This window comes from Phoca vitulina, unplaced genomic scaffold (assembly GCF_004348235.1).
Source record: "Phoca vitulina isolate PV1807 unplaced genomic scaffold, GSC_HSeal_1.0 scaffold22, whole genome shotgun sequence".
Taxonomy (NCBI): Eukaryota; Metazoa; Chordata; class Mammalia; order Carnivora; family Phocidae; genus Phoca; species Phoca vitulina.
This window is the reverse complement of record NW_022589725.1, coordinates 27,293,037-27,310,458: the sequence shown is the minus strand read 5'-3', so window position 1 is coordinate 27,310,458 and position 17,422 is coordinate 27,293,037. Positions and strand designations below refer to the sequence as shown.

The 17,422-nt window shown below is 39.3% G+C and overlaps 1 protein-coding gene across 1 annotated transcript in view; it reads right to left on the bottom strand.

Annotated features, from left to right (window-relative positions):
• Nucleotides 1-17,422, bottom strand: part of MACROD2 (mono-ADP ribosylhydrolase 2) — a 1,298,181-nt gene that overhangs the window by 608,387 nt on the left and 672,372 nt on the right. Inside the window, exon 3 of the mRNA XM_032419411.1 lies at nt 1,044-1,074. Within this exon, the coding sequence (XP_032275302.1) occupies nt 1,044-1,074 (31 nt within the window). The remainder of the gene's footprint in view (nt 1-1,043; nt 1,075-17,422) is intronic.

The window sequence follows — 17,422 nt, the reverse complement described above, 5'->3', positions numbered from 1 at the left end:
CTCCAGCCCAGTGTCCATTGTGTTTCCATAAACAGGGGCTATAGTGGAATATGGAGAGGAGAAAGGCATGCCTCAAATTCTTAAATGATGTGGCCAAATCCTTCCCCATTTAACTTGATTCAGGCCTATATTTTCCACTTTATTCTCTCCAAGACCTTCAAAAGAAACACCATATTAAGAAGAAATAAATCTTGTACTTTGACATCAATCTAGGTTTCCCTTCCCAATAGTAGTGAACTTAAACTATTTCTTTACATTTGTACATATTTTATTTTTTGGTTAAGTGCCTCTATATGAGAAGTTTGAGTTCAGAAAGGTCTAATCTATTTTGCCTGATCAGCAAACCCTAAAATGACAACTAAACCCCATGTTACCTTAATATTGTAAAACACATTTATTAATGGCCTGAAGAAAAAACGCATCAGGAAACGTCATTGTAGGTGGAATAATATTTTGAGAGCTTTAGGTTAGTGAAAACAAGTGATTATAAAAATATTTTTCTTCCATCTATAAGTGAAGCAGTCATTATCTAAAATAATCCGTCAACACTAACAAAAAAATATTTGCAGCTTACTAAAATTATTTGATTTTATTAACAGTCACTTCTTTGGATATTTTTAAAATTAAATATACTGATACATGCACGTGCGTACATTTTAATGTTTCCATTATTTTGTAATTCACAACAAAATAGTGATACCGCTAGGCTTTATATGCATTATGATTCATCTAAGAGAAAAACCTGACTTTATTAAAGAAAACCCTATTACAGGTCAAATCCTACCAAAGCAAAATGTTTTGTTTAACAAAAGACATTAAGCCTCAGTGAATCAAATCATTACACGTGGTATCCAATACCACAAAATTCAAGAACACCAAAGAATATCTGAATAGCCTCTTGAGATCCCTCCATGGGATTTGACCTGCCTTTTGAGTCTCTTTAACAACCGTATCCATCAGAGAACCTTTTATTTTTCCTGTGAACCTTGCCTTTAACAACAAAATAAAGAAATACAAATATTATCTAAAGCTAGATCACTTACCATAAATGCCAGTTGAGATGCAGGGAAATGCCTGTGAATAAACCACAAAAATAACAATAAATTTTAAAAGAACAACTCTGCCCAACCAGACATCTTCTATTTCAACATCTATTTGCTTGATAATGGGATGCCCTCTAGTTACATGCTCAGACTTCTGAAACCCCACTCACTTGGAGTAGGGGACACTGTGGAAAATGGGCATATTTGATTAACTGAAAACTTCTTATCAGCAGCAATCATACCAGTTCATGAGAGCCAGCTGTCAAATTTCCAGGAATCTTGTGAACCAACTGTTAAACATAGTCATAATTAAGAAATTAAATCATATAAGCCTGCAATGAGATGTTACATCTAAAACAAATATTTAGAAATCATCTCATCACCTCCTAATTATTTTGCCCACATTTTACTATTGCTTCTGCTCTTGAGATGACTTATGTCTATTATACATTTACATAATATAAGTAATGTATATCATACATAATATAAATGTTATATACATTTATATAACATGTTATATAACATATATATTAATTATAAATGTATGTATAATATAAATACTATGTAATGGTGTTGTTACCGAGCATCCTATCCCAGCTGGACATTAAGTGATGTCATGTTAGTGGCTTAAAACCTGAAAATATCAATCAACGTTCATGTTGGACTATACTTGTGAGTCAATTGAAAGCATAGGTTGCCTATAGATAGAAAATTTTTATAACATTTGCAAAAGTGTTTTGTAAGAATCAATCAGCTGCATAGAATTTATAATAAAGGGTATTGTATATTCTATTCTTATTTGTAAGTTGTGTGCTATACATTCTTTTTATCAATAAAATTAAAAAATATATATATATATACACTCATTTTTTTTAGTCAGTTTTTAAATATTTACAGAGGCACTACTGCTTAAACCATATGTAATGGACTGAATGTTTGTGTCTTCCCAAATTGACATGTTGAAGCCCTAATGTGATGGCATCTGGAGGTGGGGTCTTTGGGAGTTGTTTAGGGGGAGGGTGGAGACCCCATGATAGGGTTCCAGTTTTAGAAGAAGAGGAAGAGAGCTGGCACTCTGTCCTTTTCCCCTCCTAAAGGTACAATGATAAGACAGCCATCTGCAAACCAGGAAAGGGGCCTTCACCAAATACCAAATCCGCAGGTACCGTGATCTCAGACGTCCCAGCCTCCAGAACTGTGAGAAAGGAATGTTGGTTGTTGAAGCCACTCAGTCCAGGGCAGTTTGTTAGAGCAGCCCAAACCACCTCCTAAGACCCCATATTTTACCCAGCAATGTGTAAAGAATCTGACTGAAAGAGTCGAGGAACAAATGTGAACAGAGAGCTAGCTCTATATTAGGCTCTCTAACAGGGGAACGTGATCTGAGCATAGCAATATCCTCTGCCAATGTACCTCTGTGTAAATTTAATCAAGTTGTTTTCATCTTTCCCGTCTTTTTATTTTTCAGCCAAAAATGAAGATGGTAACATGCACCATATAGAAGTGTGCCGTAGAAATCGATGACGGAATTTTTAAAAAATGTGACTGTGCTATAGAACCCAAACTCTGCAGCTGGGGTTGACTGTAACACCAAACACTATTACTGAGCTCAATAATGATGGAATGTCTGTCTTTTTTTCTTTATATCTTTGGGTTAATGTGTACTACATTTTATTTTCCTTAACATTTTTATAGACTGCATGTTTATTCCCTTTACATGGATGTCCTATTTAAAAAGTCACAATTTATGTGATTTTGTTGTAGAAAGAGTAATAATGGACTCTGTTAAGCTCACCTATATGTCTGCAAAGTGATAGATTTCTTTTTTCTGTTCCTTTATTAGTAAATACTAATAAATAGGACAGTTTCTGAAATGGAATAGGAGCTACTTTTTAAATGAATTAATGAGTTTTTTTTTTTTTTTTTTTTTTTTGATTCCTTGGGTTCTGGAGATGCCAATGAGATGGCGAAGAATGTTCGTGAATGATTCAATACAGCCAAGGACACAGAACCATGAGGAGATAGCGTGAAGCAAATTCTCCTGGAAATACTCTAGTCTTTCTAGAGGCATTCACCAAGACCACTGACAGGCCTTTCTCTGTGTGAAAACCAGCTGCAAGCTTATCGTAAGCAATTTGTTACTAATAGAAAGGGCTCAGAGGTCAGCAATGGCCAACTTAAAAATACAAATTAGAGAGGATTCAGGGTCATTCCTATCATTTTGGCCATGCTCACTCACGTTCCGCTGTGCCTTTTAAACGAAGTAGAGGGAAGTGAGTGTACAGTTCGTGACTCAGGACTTCCATGAGGGTGAACTGAGCATGTAAACCTCGCCCATCTTGTGTTGGTGACAGAGAGAGAGAGATTTGAGACCCACTGCATTGAGCCATCAAGCGGAGGCCGAGAGATACCACAATGTTTTTGACAAGCAAGCCCACTTTAAACCCCACCTGGACATCTTTCCAGTTCACCTTGTTGGACACTTAACTGAACTTCCCTGGGCATCAGTTTCCTCCTTAGTAAATGGAAACTAAAGTGTCTGTGGGAGGCTTAGGAGGAATAAGGAGCACAGGACACTGTATCTGATAGGTAGTAATATCTTGATCAAGCTCCACTTCAAGGGGAATTGTTGCCCTCCACTAGTCTTCGCACTATTGGTATTTTGGACCAGATAATTCTTTGTTGCTGGGGGCTGGGTGGTACATTGTGAAGTGGTTGGCAGCATCATTGGACTCTATCCAGTGGTCTCCCCCCTTAGTTGTGACAAAAAAAAAAAATGCCTCAACATTGTCAAATGTCCCCCTAAGGGGCCAAATCATCCCTGGAGGAGGACAACAGCCCTAGAATCTAGGGCCTAGACCTCAGCAGTGCTGTCAGCAGCCAGTCTCCAACTATCAACCTTTTCAAGGATTGCCTCAGATGCAAAGGGCTACTCCACTCAGGGTCGTGCCTCTTCCCAGGACAGTCCACATCCAAAGACTAATTAATACAGAGTGGAAAGGCTTGGCTCATCTTAGCTTAATGCAGTGCAAACTGAAGGGCCCTACAAGCTCCAGAGCTCCTCTTTCCCTCTGCTCACTCCTGCTTCCCTCCCCTTTCTTCCCCAAGTGTGGATCCCAAGGGCCCACCTAAATAAGCATTGTGTACCCTAATCTCTGTCTCAGAGTCTGCCTCCTGGGGAACTGATCTAACTACCTTCTGCTTCCCTCTTACGGCCAGTTATAGGAGTCTTTTTCCCATTAGATCTCACAGAAGAGAACATACTGAACAGTTAATGGCAACTTGCATTTGCCTCATCTCCCAGCAATATCTTGGAATCAATTATGCAACTTAGTAATTGAGTCTGAATGTGCCAACTGCCTTGTCTGTTTTAACAACGACAAATGGCTTCATCTGAAAATGTATTGTTGCCTTGAATGTGAAGGCAAATGGTCGTGTAATGGAGGATGGCTTCAGTAATATTATTGCATTAATTCAAACAAAAAAGCAATGATAAAGCAGAGATGGAAATACAATATCATGGGAAAAGTTCACTTTATGTAAAACAACTTTGCATGTAATTCGTCCAAACTAAATCTCCTCCATTAATCACTTTTTATTGAGAGATAGGGAGAGGGACAGAAGGAGGTAGGGAATGAGGAAGGGGGGAGAAAGAGAAAAAGAGTGAGAGAGGGGTTGAGAAAGAAAGAGTGAGCAAGTGAGCTCAACTAAGGGATTTTACAGCATATAGTCTGCGTTCTTTGCCATAATAAATTTTTGATAGTGTCACCAGAAGTGAGTAGCATGGGATTTCTTTATTTCAAAGTTGTATTTAACATAACCACCTCCCACAAAAATCCCCTCCTGTGGAAGAATGGCAGATTGTACCAAAACCCAGGCCAATTAGCCTGGTTTGTTTCAAGTGCACATAACTCAGCAGTCACCTGTGGAATTTGGGGAATGACATCATCAGCCTAATTTGTAAGGCTCCATATTCTCCTTCCAGAAGCCCCAGGAGCAAAAAGTCTCTGTGCTAATCAGGCCCCAGCATATAGCCATCAGAAACTTGCTTCATTGCACTTGACTTTTAGGCTTACTTTTCCAAGTCACCATGCACTTGCTCTCTTGGGGGGAAAATAATCATCTGATTTGGAGAGTGAGAGAGGATTTTTCTTTTGTGAAATTATAGATTGAGCCACTAAATGGAAAATACTTCCTTAACCCAGGATGTTGGTTTCAAATACATTTATAAAAACACTGAAATCCTTAGGGCTGTGGACTATGCCTCCCATCCTCTTGAATGTCTGTTTCCACTTCTCCATTTGAGGAAAAGGAAGGAAATACCCCACCACCTTCTTTATCTTGATTCTAATAGTTCCTCAAAACTAAGGCAATATGCCCTAAGCCAACATCATAACCATCCCTTGCTTTTCCCTGACCCTTGATTCTTGGTTCATGCTTTCCTATAAAGTGGGAATTTCTTTCTCTCTTCCTTATCCACGTTCATTGCCATCTACCCATTGCTTGTACAACAGCCTTGCCAGCTGGGTAGGACTGACTCCATCCTCAGCTACACGAGAAGGTGTTGATTGACCTAAGTAAGAAGCACACATCCCCCTTTGCCACAAGGAGAGAGAGATGGAAAGTTCTGACATCAGTGAGCTGTTGGTGTAAATTAGCTGTAAAGTGCTCCCACTCTTGAGAATCTTTCAATTGCTGAGCCAACACTTTCCTTCTTGTTTATTCAGTTTTAGTTAGATTTTCCATTATTTGCAAGCAAAAGCATGCTACCTGATACACCTTCATTTAACTGTTTTTAATTATATATCCCATTTCACTGAGGAAGCTATCGATTGCAAGAAACATCATTATTTTGTTGTACTTTGTGTACCACTAAGAAAGAGGAAGCTCTATGAGTTGAAATATAACACATGTTTTCTTATCATTTAGGATTTTTATTGCATACTTAATTGAAATTGCTATTTGCGATTTAGATAATTTCTTAAATCACATCTCGCTCTAGGGAATAGATTAAAAAGAGATAAATTGGTTAAGGTTTCCTAAAACTTGTCCACATGCAGAGTCCAGTACTTCAGAATCATTTTTCACTACAGAGTCACAGGTAAGAGTTTTCCACAGTTTCATCCTTGTGCTCTCAAGAAAGGTGTTGTTGATCCAGTCCTTCATGAGTGCTCCACTCTGGACTTCTCTTCCAAGCTTCTAACACCTTCTCTAAAAGTTTTAAGCTGGCTTCTTCTTTGTTGCCACAAAAGGTTTTCAGACAATAGTCAAACACAGAACTCCCCCTCATATGGCCCCTAATTGGTTGGTTGGCTGAAAGTCAAGAGGTTGCAGCTGTCCAGTCAGTCCACCAGGAATGATAACCAAGTATCCACATATACAGGCAGCAAAAACTCACCATGAATATGCTTGACTGTGAAACAGGGTATAAGAGGCACCCTACTTTCAAAGAACACAGGATATGAGAAAATGAACATCTTAGAAATAATGAACATCCAGGTACCATTCTTTGTCTTTAGGTGTTTGGTTATCGGGATAGTGAGTTGTGCCATAGTCCCCTTATCCAGAATGCAGAATACTTGAGTGTTTCTCAGACTGTGATATGCCTAACTCTAGGAGTATGCAAGATATTTTGAGGTGGCAAACAGATGGCCATTACTCATTTCAGTGTAATATCTATGTATTATTTTGATATACCCCATATTCCCATTACTTCTCCAAGTCTTCATCCCTCCTTCTATCTACATGCTTTACCATGTGCTTTTGCAGTTCCTCCATTAGGGGAGGATGTATTTTCTTTGTATTCCTGATGATGGACTTGAGCATATGACTTTGTTTGGTCAATGGGATAATAGTAGACATGACATTTAGACTTGAACTTTTACACTCCTGACTTTATAGAGGAGAACCATGAGAAGGACATGCTTCATGTAGCCTGAGGCTGAGAGACAAGTAGAGTCTGAAACCAGGCTAAGGCAGCTGTGTCCCAGTGAACCCACAGGTGTATGAGCAAGGAAGACATGCTTCTTATCATGTCACTAAGTTTTGGGGTTGTTTGTTACACAGCATTACTGTGGCAATAGCAATGACATAAATATGCTAAAACTCTAAGTTATTTTAATGACTTACAAGAAGGAGTACTGGTTTTCCACTTTGGGTGATGATATAAAGTTTCCTATGCAAATTAAAGTACTTAAAGAGTCAATTAAAATATTAGATAATCATCATATTAGAAGGTAGAATGTGAATGCTTAAAATTAGGAAAATACTGATGCAGTAAATAGAGATTTGAATTGGAAGGCAAGAGATCAGAGTCACTCATTAGCTATAAATCTGAGAGCCAACAGTATATCCCCTCAGTGCCTCAGTTGTCCCATCTATAAAAGGAACAGAGTCGGATTAGATGGTTTATTCAGCTATTTAATTCTACAATGGTACAAAATGGTCCCTTATCCTTTTCTACAGCTCAGGATAAAGCCTGCAGAGAGTCAGGCAATTCCATAGCATCCTGAATGCCTTACACTGTTCCGACATGGGAGGTGACATCATGGCAACAATGATGGCTGTCCGTTTTGAATTACTGTAATGTGTCAAGCACCAGGCTAAGAGCTCTATGTATATTATATGATTCATTCTCACGAACTTATCCTTATCCTGTGATAAAGAACATATTACCCCTTTTCAATAAACATGGAGGACCAATAAAGCCAAGAAAGCAAACTTGCTCAAGGTCAGAGAAAGGAATGCTAACTAAGGGATTTATTTTATTATTTTGCATAAGGAATAACTGATCCTATTTTTTGCCTTTAATATTTCCTAATTATTCAAATCATGAACGACTACATTCCCAAAGGCTCAAAGAAGACTGGTGTAGGCAGAGAGCACTGAGAATTTCTCCTATAGCCATGTTCCTCCCTTCCTCTGACCCAACTAGAAGACCCTCCCCACAAGGCCCTCATGGTCGACAGTATGGTCATCAGCATACCACTCAATGCATTCACATGTTAAAGCCTGAATAAAATTGAGTCTTTTTCCTGATTTCAGTCTTCTCCTAGCTTCCCACCATACTTTAAATAAAACTTGAAATAAACACTATGGCCTCTAAGCTCCCAGTGATCTGGTTCCTGTCTTCCTCTGCCCCCTCCTTTACTTCACTTTTCCCTTTGTGGCCTCCTTTTGTTCTCCAAACACACAAAACACCGTCCTGCTTCAGGGACTTTGGCCTTGCTGTTCCTACAGCCTGGCACATGTTCCTTTTAGATCTCTGATCAAATGTCACCTCCTCGAAGAGGCTCTTTCTGGACTCTAGCTAAATTACTTTCTATTCCCTTAGGCTGCTTTGTGTCCCTTTATGACTCCTACACCACCTGACACACAGTTGTTTGCTTGTTCTTTGTGTCCTCAATTTCAATTCCCCCCCCCCACCACTGGCCTGCAACTCCCAAGAAGACTTTTGTTTTACTTGTTGTTGTAACACCAGCACCGAAAATGCCGACTGGAACTCAATAAATATCTGCCAAATGGTTGAATGAATAAATAATTGAGTTAGATGGCATATATAAACATAGCCGTATATTTTTTCCTACATAAATTGGCACATGCATTGCAGTTTATGTTCTGAGATTAGCTTGTTTTCATGTCCTAGATCTTGGAGATGGTTCAATGTCAGTGTGTATTGATCCATCTCATGTTTCTAAGGTCTATACACTATTCTATGGCATGGTTACACTGTTTATCTAATATTGCCACATTGATGAATACATAGCGTGTCCATAAATTTTGCTATAACTACTAACCTCACAACAAGCATTCTTGACTATGCCTTTATGTACTTAACAGTATTCTGGTAGGATCTATTTCTAGAAATGAAGTTAACTTGTTTAACCACTGGGTTAATGGAAAGGTACATTTACATTTTTGAAAAGATTGACAAACTACTGCCCCCAAACATGTTTTTCTAATGTAAAACCTCTTCAATAGTAAAGAAGAGTCCTTAATTCCACTTTTTCCCCCCCATTACATGGGTGAATAGAGCAAAAGGATGCTGTCTGCTTAACAAATTGCACTGGAAAATGCAAATCACTGTACCATCTCCAAGGCTAAATAACCTGAAGGCCAAGGTCATTTAGAGGAGACTGCGAATGAGATCACATGGAATTGGGCAGTGAAGTGGTTGAAGTACATTGTGCAAGCTCACCCAGGCACCATAATTATAAGCAATAACTTTGTTTTTGTTTTCTTCATTATACCTTGGAAATAGCTGTCATAAAGTCATTTATTGCCAGCTGCTTGCATGTTTATAACCACAACTCCACACAGTATAAAACAAACTATTACATAGCTATGAATAGTAGCAGTCCTCTTCCAAACTTTATATTTTCCAAAAAGACAGCTGGATTAGTTCCACTGTGAATTTATTAGGATGCAAAATGTCAGAACCAGCAAAGAGAAAAACTTGCCTTTTGCCCGAGCTTGCTCATGGGACTGCTGGGAATGTTTTCCTGTAAACTATACATATGTGAAAACAAGAACAGGTCACCATAAACCTGCTGAACCCAAAAGAATGTTCATTCTGTTCCAAAATGTCTACATCTGTAAACTCCCTTTATGCAGAAGCAAAGGGAAGAAACAAAGGTTAAAAAAAGAAAAACAAAACCTGAAAAAACCTCTTATCAACAGCAAAACACTTGTGCAATATGAAAGTTCCTACTGGAACAAAATGTCCCTAAAATGATGACTTTTCAAAAACCTAATTACCTCTAATTTTGTAAGTATCCCCTCTCCATATTCCTTATAATTAAGGACATGTATCAGGCAGATGTTGCATCCCTGGCACCAAGGGGAGAGGAATATGTGTGGGAATGCTCTGAGGTGACCTTTCCTGGACAGGGCCAGGGGCAAATAAGATTAGAGTCATCATTTCAGATCCCTTGAGAAGCTCAAAACCACTGCCGAGGGTCTACCTGGGCCTGCAGGAAGGGGCCTTCCTAGCTGAAGAAGGGGCCTAAATGACAAGAAAGAACTGTGTGCTCACAGGACTCAGGGACTAGAGCACTGAAAGAATAGGGCTTTAGGTAGGAGCTCCAGAGGACTTGTGGACCTTTGAGCTTTCCTCAGCATGGCTGTAAGGGTCCCTGTCTGTGTCTCATCCTTTACCATTCCCATGTGCCCCTGCCCTTGGTGTCTGCCTCCCCCGACCCCACACCGACTATCATAGACCCCCTTCGTCAGTGCACTCAGAAAAGAGGCTGGAAATCAGATCCCAGGGCTAAGCCTGAACCAATGATTGATGGGCAGGGTGTGGGAGGGTGTAAATACCAGCACACTTTTACCCTGCTGAGAAAAATGCTGTGTGACCTTCGTCATCTGGAGACTACCATCATTGGGTTTTACAGTCACCTGGGATTTGGCCTGATGTCTACCCTTCCCTTCTAGTCCAGTGCCTCATATCTCACCTGCGTTTTTCTTGGGATTTTCCCAATACATCCCTTTCCCTAAATCCTCACCTCAGAATCTGCTTCTGGGGAACCAACCCATGACATCTATTGTTGTTATTTACCTTAATGCCACTAGCAGTAAAACTACTAAGGTGAAAGAGACCTAGGGGATTATTTTGGGAGGACCTCAAAGGAAACAGCACATGGTCATCCCCAGTCAGTCTTGGTAAGCGGGAGCAGAAAAAGCAAGTAAATCCTTGTGAAGCCACAGGAAGGAAGAAAGGACATCCTCAAGACTGTGAACAACTTGAGCAACTGAGACTTGGCTCAGAGACAAGGAGGGGCTGCCAAGGACATACAATGGGGAGAAAATTCAGAAAGTGACCACTCAGGGAGAAGGAGATGGCCGTGGGATTCTATGTTCCCCATGCCAAGTACAAGGCCCCAACACAGATTGTGCACCATGTAAAGTTTTGTTAAACAAATCCAAGTAGGGGTTATTATCCACTCATGGTTTTGAGTAAGTCCCTGGCTTCTCTTTTGGTACGTTATGTCTTAATATCATTCTTAATTAGAAAGTTGAAGATCTGACTTCTAGAGAAACATTAAGAAAATCCATTAACAACAAATAACCATAAAACAAAAAATACAGATGTTCTCATGGAACATAGCAGCCCAAAAGCCTGGACGCACTTGGACAGTGAGGTGGTATTTTCTAAGAGTCTATGGACTGGGCACTATAGATAGAGTAACTCGACCATTTCCCAGCCAACCAGTCTCACAGCTCCTTCCCAGCCTCACAGTGGTCTGCTAACAAACCAAACAGCTTTTAGAAGGAAGAGAGAGAATACACATTCAACAAATATTTACTGAAAGATCGCAGATACAGACAGGATACCAGGGTATCCAGAAGCTTCAGCTATCTATCAGGTTCCTGTCTTCCTATGGGTTAATAAAATAAATAGGAATAAAGATACCACCTAAGAAATTCTAAAGCTTCTGGGATATTTTCACATGGGCCTGGCTGTCTCTCATCATAACCACGTAAGACTCAGAGGAGGCATTATTATTACTATCTCCAGATGGGATGACTGATCTTCCCAAAGTCACGCAGTAGCCCAGAGGTAAAGCTTAGACAGAAGCCCTGATATTCTTGAGTCAAAATTCTAAGCACTTCCTGCCGCAGAATAGAGTCAGTGAGGTTAGGGTTGAAGAAGGAAGGTGGAGACAGGGGAAGAGTCCATCTTGAGCATGCTCAATACTTGAGAAAAGACGGTTAGAAACGAGAACTCTTTATCGGCACAAACACAGTGCAAAAACCCTCTAGGCCTAGCCATCAGATCTTACTTATTTTTTTTTAAAGATTTTATTTATTTATTTGACAGAGAGAGAGAGACAGTGAGAGAGGAAACACAAGCAGGGGGAGTGGGAGAGAGAGAGAAGCAGGCTTCCCACTGAGTGGAGAGCCCTATGTGGGGCTCGATCCCAGGACCCTGGGATCATGACCTGAGCCGAAGGCAGATGCTTAACGACTGAGCCACCCAGGTGCCCCAGATCTTATTTATTAAATCAGCTGTCAAACTGAAGATCAGGGTTACAGGGTAATTGAAGATTAGGATACTATGGTACCACTGCTCTATTCTATTCAGATGACTGAAGGTCAGGATACTTTGAGAACCACTGTGTTATTCTATTCTAACCAAGGTTTTTTCTTCCCACTGCTGCACCAGACCATTGTCATCCAGCCTGCATCCACCTCATATCCAGCACAGACTCTCTCCCACTAAGATGAGCTGAGGTCCTTTCCTATCCATGCTTATTAATCTGTCACACTATAAGAGAGTGAGCAGATCGCCAGGTTACCAACAAATATGTAGGTTTTATTCCTGCAGACTTTTTGACTTCTGTTCCATCTCTTTACAGTGTCAGCATGTTCTCTCCACAAATCGGGCAATTTCATTTCAGGCCCCCCGTAATTTTATGGTGTGATCTTAAAAACATCACATAGAAAAAGAGATGGTTTTCCTTATGAATACAGTCACTTTTTAAGTCAATTATATATGCAAACACTTGACTCCATTTCATATTTATAGGAGTCAGGTGAGGCTCTATTGACAGTTGCTTGGGACCCAAACTACAGTGTGGTTTGTAAAGAATAAGGGCTTTAAATAAAATGAGTTGTGATTATTCAGCTTGAGTCAATATGTAAAGGTAATAAATTCTTCTTTCCTTAGTCACAAAGGGAGACATTAGTCAAGCCTAATGCACACTTTATATTTAACAAGGGAATTAATTAGGAGATAATGACTAAGAAAGAGGTGTCTAAAGGACGCACCCTGTAGGAATGACTAAAATAAAGGAAAGCAAGAAAGGAAAAGGAAAAGGAAATTGATCGTAGTCATATTTCCCAAGTTCAAGAATTGCTACTCAGGGCCTGAAATTGGCTGTGCTTTGTGGGCCATCAATCACTGTGAAGAGTTTTATCAACTGGAGTCTATTATGGAAATGAGCAAAAAGACTGGAACAGCCAGTCTGCAAGAAGACAGCTCAGGCCCCAGGATGTGAGTTATTTGTATACAATTTCCAGTGTTCACTGCATTAATCCAACCAGAATTCTGCCAGAACCACAAGAAGGGGAGCAGGCAGCTGACCTCCAAAGTATACACTGAGGGTCAGTGTATACACAGTTGTGTACAGAGTTGGCTCCAGCACTGGGAGATGAACAAACCATCAGGATGAGCAGACCAAATTTTACAGAATGTGACACACCCATTATTCACTAAGAAATAGTTAAAACTAAATATCTTTCTATTCTTAGGGAGTTAATTTAATGTATGCACTAAGAGAGTCAATGAGAAGGTCACGCATGCATTAATGCTTGGATGGATGGGTGAAAAGATAGATAAATGGATGAATGGATGGATGGAGCAATACTTGATTTAGAGATGAATACTTTTAGGTACCACCAGCTCTGCTAGACTTTGACTTCATTTAAAGTTTAATTTCACAAAGTGAAGGATTTAATTTTTAACCACTATCTCACAGTTGCATCTTGATTAAAGACAAACAAAATAAAAACCATCCATAACAGTGTAACTCTGTCTCAGATGAAACCTATTACAGCCAAGCGTTATATTCCTTTCGAGTATGTGAAAGGATTTCTGCCCATTGCTTTTCCCTCTCCCTCCATGCTACTGTGCCTTCTTTTTGGGATTCACTGAAAGTGGGACATAATCCTCAACATGGAAAATAATAGTTGCATTAATATAACAGATGTCACTTGATATGCTTGAGGAAGGTTTTTGAGGACACAGTAAGAAACCAATAATTAGGCAAGGATTCTATGCTAGAGATTTATTTCCCATAAGTTCCAAAGAGCTGTCCAAGTTTCCTCCATCTTTTTCAACCAACATTTCATCATGAGATGTCTAGCCCATATCTAGTTGCAGAAGCTGTAAATGATCCTTTTTGACCGCTCTTCACACTACTTTATTGGTTTTTAGTGTTCCACTAAAAGCACAGGTATCCTACAGCTGTAATTGCCCTTGGTAGTTATCTGCTCCAACTACCCCATGCATGGCTCCCCTCCCTACCATCCCTGATAAGGCTCACGCAGGCTCCACCTGAACTTCTCCTGGGATGGGGAGTTCACTGGCTTAGAAAGTGAATGGGCTGCTGCTTCTCAAACTTCAATGTGCATTCACTCCTCTGAGCATCTTACTCAAATGCAAAGTCTGATTAGGTAGATCTGGGGCAGGCTGAGATTATGAATTTCTAACAGTCTCCCAGGTGATGCTAATATTGTTGATTGGGGTACAGTTATAGTAGCAAGTGGCTAGACAATAATATCACTTCAAGTTGTACTTTTCAAGATAACATTCAATGAATTCCAACCCGGGAAAGGCTGGGAGGAAATTATTGTTACACTTAACACATGGATACCTGAAGCGGCAGAGCTTCCAAAACCACACACAAGTCAGTAACAAACCAGGAAGAGGGCAGATAATGAAGCCGATGCTCTTCCCTCCACACCTGCACTTCCCCATAAAACTGCCCTGTTTAAACACCTGACTCCTTTCATCATGATAAATACCCTTGTCCTCCTGCTCACATGAAATGTCAACCTCCGAGTCTCAACTGATTCTTGGTGGGACTATTTTGTCTGTTTCCATCTGCACTTGTCACTTGTATATTTTAGATCCACAGTCAATGTATTCCAGAAATTTGGACTAGAATAGGTCTCAAACATTAATGTGTAGGCAAGTCACCAGATCTTGTTAAAAAGCAGATTCTGATTAGTAGGTCTGGGTTGAGGTCTTACTTTCTGCATTTGTAATAAACTCCCCGATGATACTAATGCTGCTGATCTTTGGACTCCACTTTAAGGAACAAGAATTGAGATTATTACCCACAAAACTTTCCCACTTCTGATTTCTCTACTCATGTTGACCCCTATGTCCGTAAAGCTTATAAGCTTATGATGCAAGCAACAGGCAACTTGACGCAAAGTAGCACTCAATGTGTATATCTATCTATCTATCTATCTATCTATCTATCTATCTATCTATATATTCTTTTATAACTTAGAAAAATCCAGCAATATGTATTGCTTTAGGTAAGGCTTGAAGCAGCTTCTCATGATGTCTCCAATTACTATACTAAGTGACAGACTTAGGCTAATTGGTTGGTATAAACCACATGTATATACATATGTAGTTGTGAATATGCTACCTGGTGAGGCAGAAGTCAAGTAGTAAGTCAGGTGTTCTTTTTATATTTTTGGCTGAGACAAAATCTGAGGCATCCCCTCTTGTCAAAATTGCAAGTGGATTTTTTTCTTGGGTTGAAAGGAAAGCCCTATGGAATAATTGCTGAGAACTACTTCTGCTCTAAAAACTATAATTCAGTAATTTGAGAAACTTTCAGGAACTTAATCATACCTAGAAGGCATAGACTACTAAGGACTAAAAAAAAAAAAAAAACTCATGAACATATAAATTCTTATGTCCTGCCTTTAGATTGAAACATAAATCACCCATTAATTTATAATTTTTTAAAACTCCATTAAAGATTCTCTGAAATCTCAACCCAGTATTTAATAACCCTTCCCAACCACATATAAATGTTTTCCCTTTTGCAGTATTTCCTTCCTTTCTACTACCTCCTCTCTACTCTTTCCTTGTTGTGATCTGGTATGATGGAGTCATCCTTAATGAGGCACACTGGGCCATTTTCATAGGGCTGGAGCTCCTAATCAATGACTGTAGAGAAGTTAATAAGGCAAAGGAAAGACAAAAGTTTCTATTTCCTTTAGCTATGGTATATTTCCCTTAGTCTGGCCACTCTGGTCCTTCCATTCAGAATTCTCACATGCCTTGGAATCTTAAGACTCATTTTCATTCACCTTTGATGTAAAGCAAAACTTGCAAAAAAAAAAAAAAGTTTCCTATTTCTGTAAGAAATGTCATGACATTTTGCATTCTGCAGTGAATGCACAAGCTTGCAAGATTATGTTGATGTAATGGTGACTCTGCTATCACATCCGGGAATTGAAATGACAGGAGAAAAATGCTAATATGTTCACTAGATGAAATCAAGGAAAGATACTTATTTATAATTATGGATCTTTATTCTATTTTTCTCTTCTTGAATAATAATATACAGTATTTTCTAGTTACTTATGGTAAGGGATATTTTTGGAAAATTATTAGCAATGCAGATATGAACATCTTTGGGTACATTTTATTAGGCAGATTTTTAAGTATGTAATGACTTGTCTACAATACTTTATGAGCTTTCATAAACGGGTCATTTGTCCAGATAAGAAATTTGGTGTAGAATGAACATAGAGTTATATTTGGATTTTAATTACACAGGCCAGAACCACTAGAAAGTCATTAGACATAATAATTCCTAAGCTTCCCGGAAGAAAGGACTGATCCGGGGAGACCTCAGTGCGTCCATTTTCCGACTTTAAGAGGCCTAAAATTTTACCCTAGTTTTCTTAATAATTTATATGGTGCAGTGTCTGTGTTAAGATCTCAGAGAGCTGTTAATTTCCAGGTGGAAAACAGAGTCTAGGTCTATAGAGACCCCACAAGCTTGGAAAATTGATGCAAGTATCTGGATAAATCGGTCATAATGGAAATCATTTTAGACAAGGGTTTTCTTTAACCAACACTGTGCTGATGTTTTGTTCACTTAGCCCATACACTTTGATGTTTTAGTTACTGCATTATCACCGATTGACAAGAAATGGTGTGAGTTAAAGGCAATACATAAAGGGTATTAAATAACTCTATTACATGGGTTAGATTTTGTTTCCTTCTTGATCTAACCCCCCATTTCAACTTTTTTTCAATAGTACACATGCAAAATTAAATCCCCTCTATTCTGCAAATCATCATTTGTCTCATTAACACAAGTAAAATTATAGGGTATTTTGAGGCTCCTACTGGTAGCAACAACTAATATTTTTATAGCTCTTTTCCAATAGCAGTTGCACCTTTGGAGAAATAATGAGAAACTACCATTGATTTAGCATTCAAACTTTTCAGGCATTCTTGGTCACCCACTAGATAGTGAGCATTGGGAGCAATGGAGGAGTCAGGAAGGAGAGTGTTGGGAGGTGCTAAGAGCCTCCCCACAGCCACAGGTGTGTCAAAAGGCGCAGGAATAGCAACAGCCCATGGAGACACTTCAAATCCCATTTCCATGATGCCTACAGGACACAGAATTGAGCCCTTTGGGCACAGCCTCCTACAGACTGGGACTCTACTTCAGTGAGTAGTACAGAAGCTTTATGGGTTAGAAAATGAAGGATAAGCTTGTAAGAAAACATTGGTGTTTCCCATTAGGTCATATTTTTCTCTTAGCTCCTATGGACTCTCAAAACTCAATTGTAGTCAAAGTATAAAATCATCGCCATTTTTTAGGTACAGT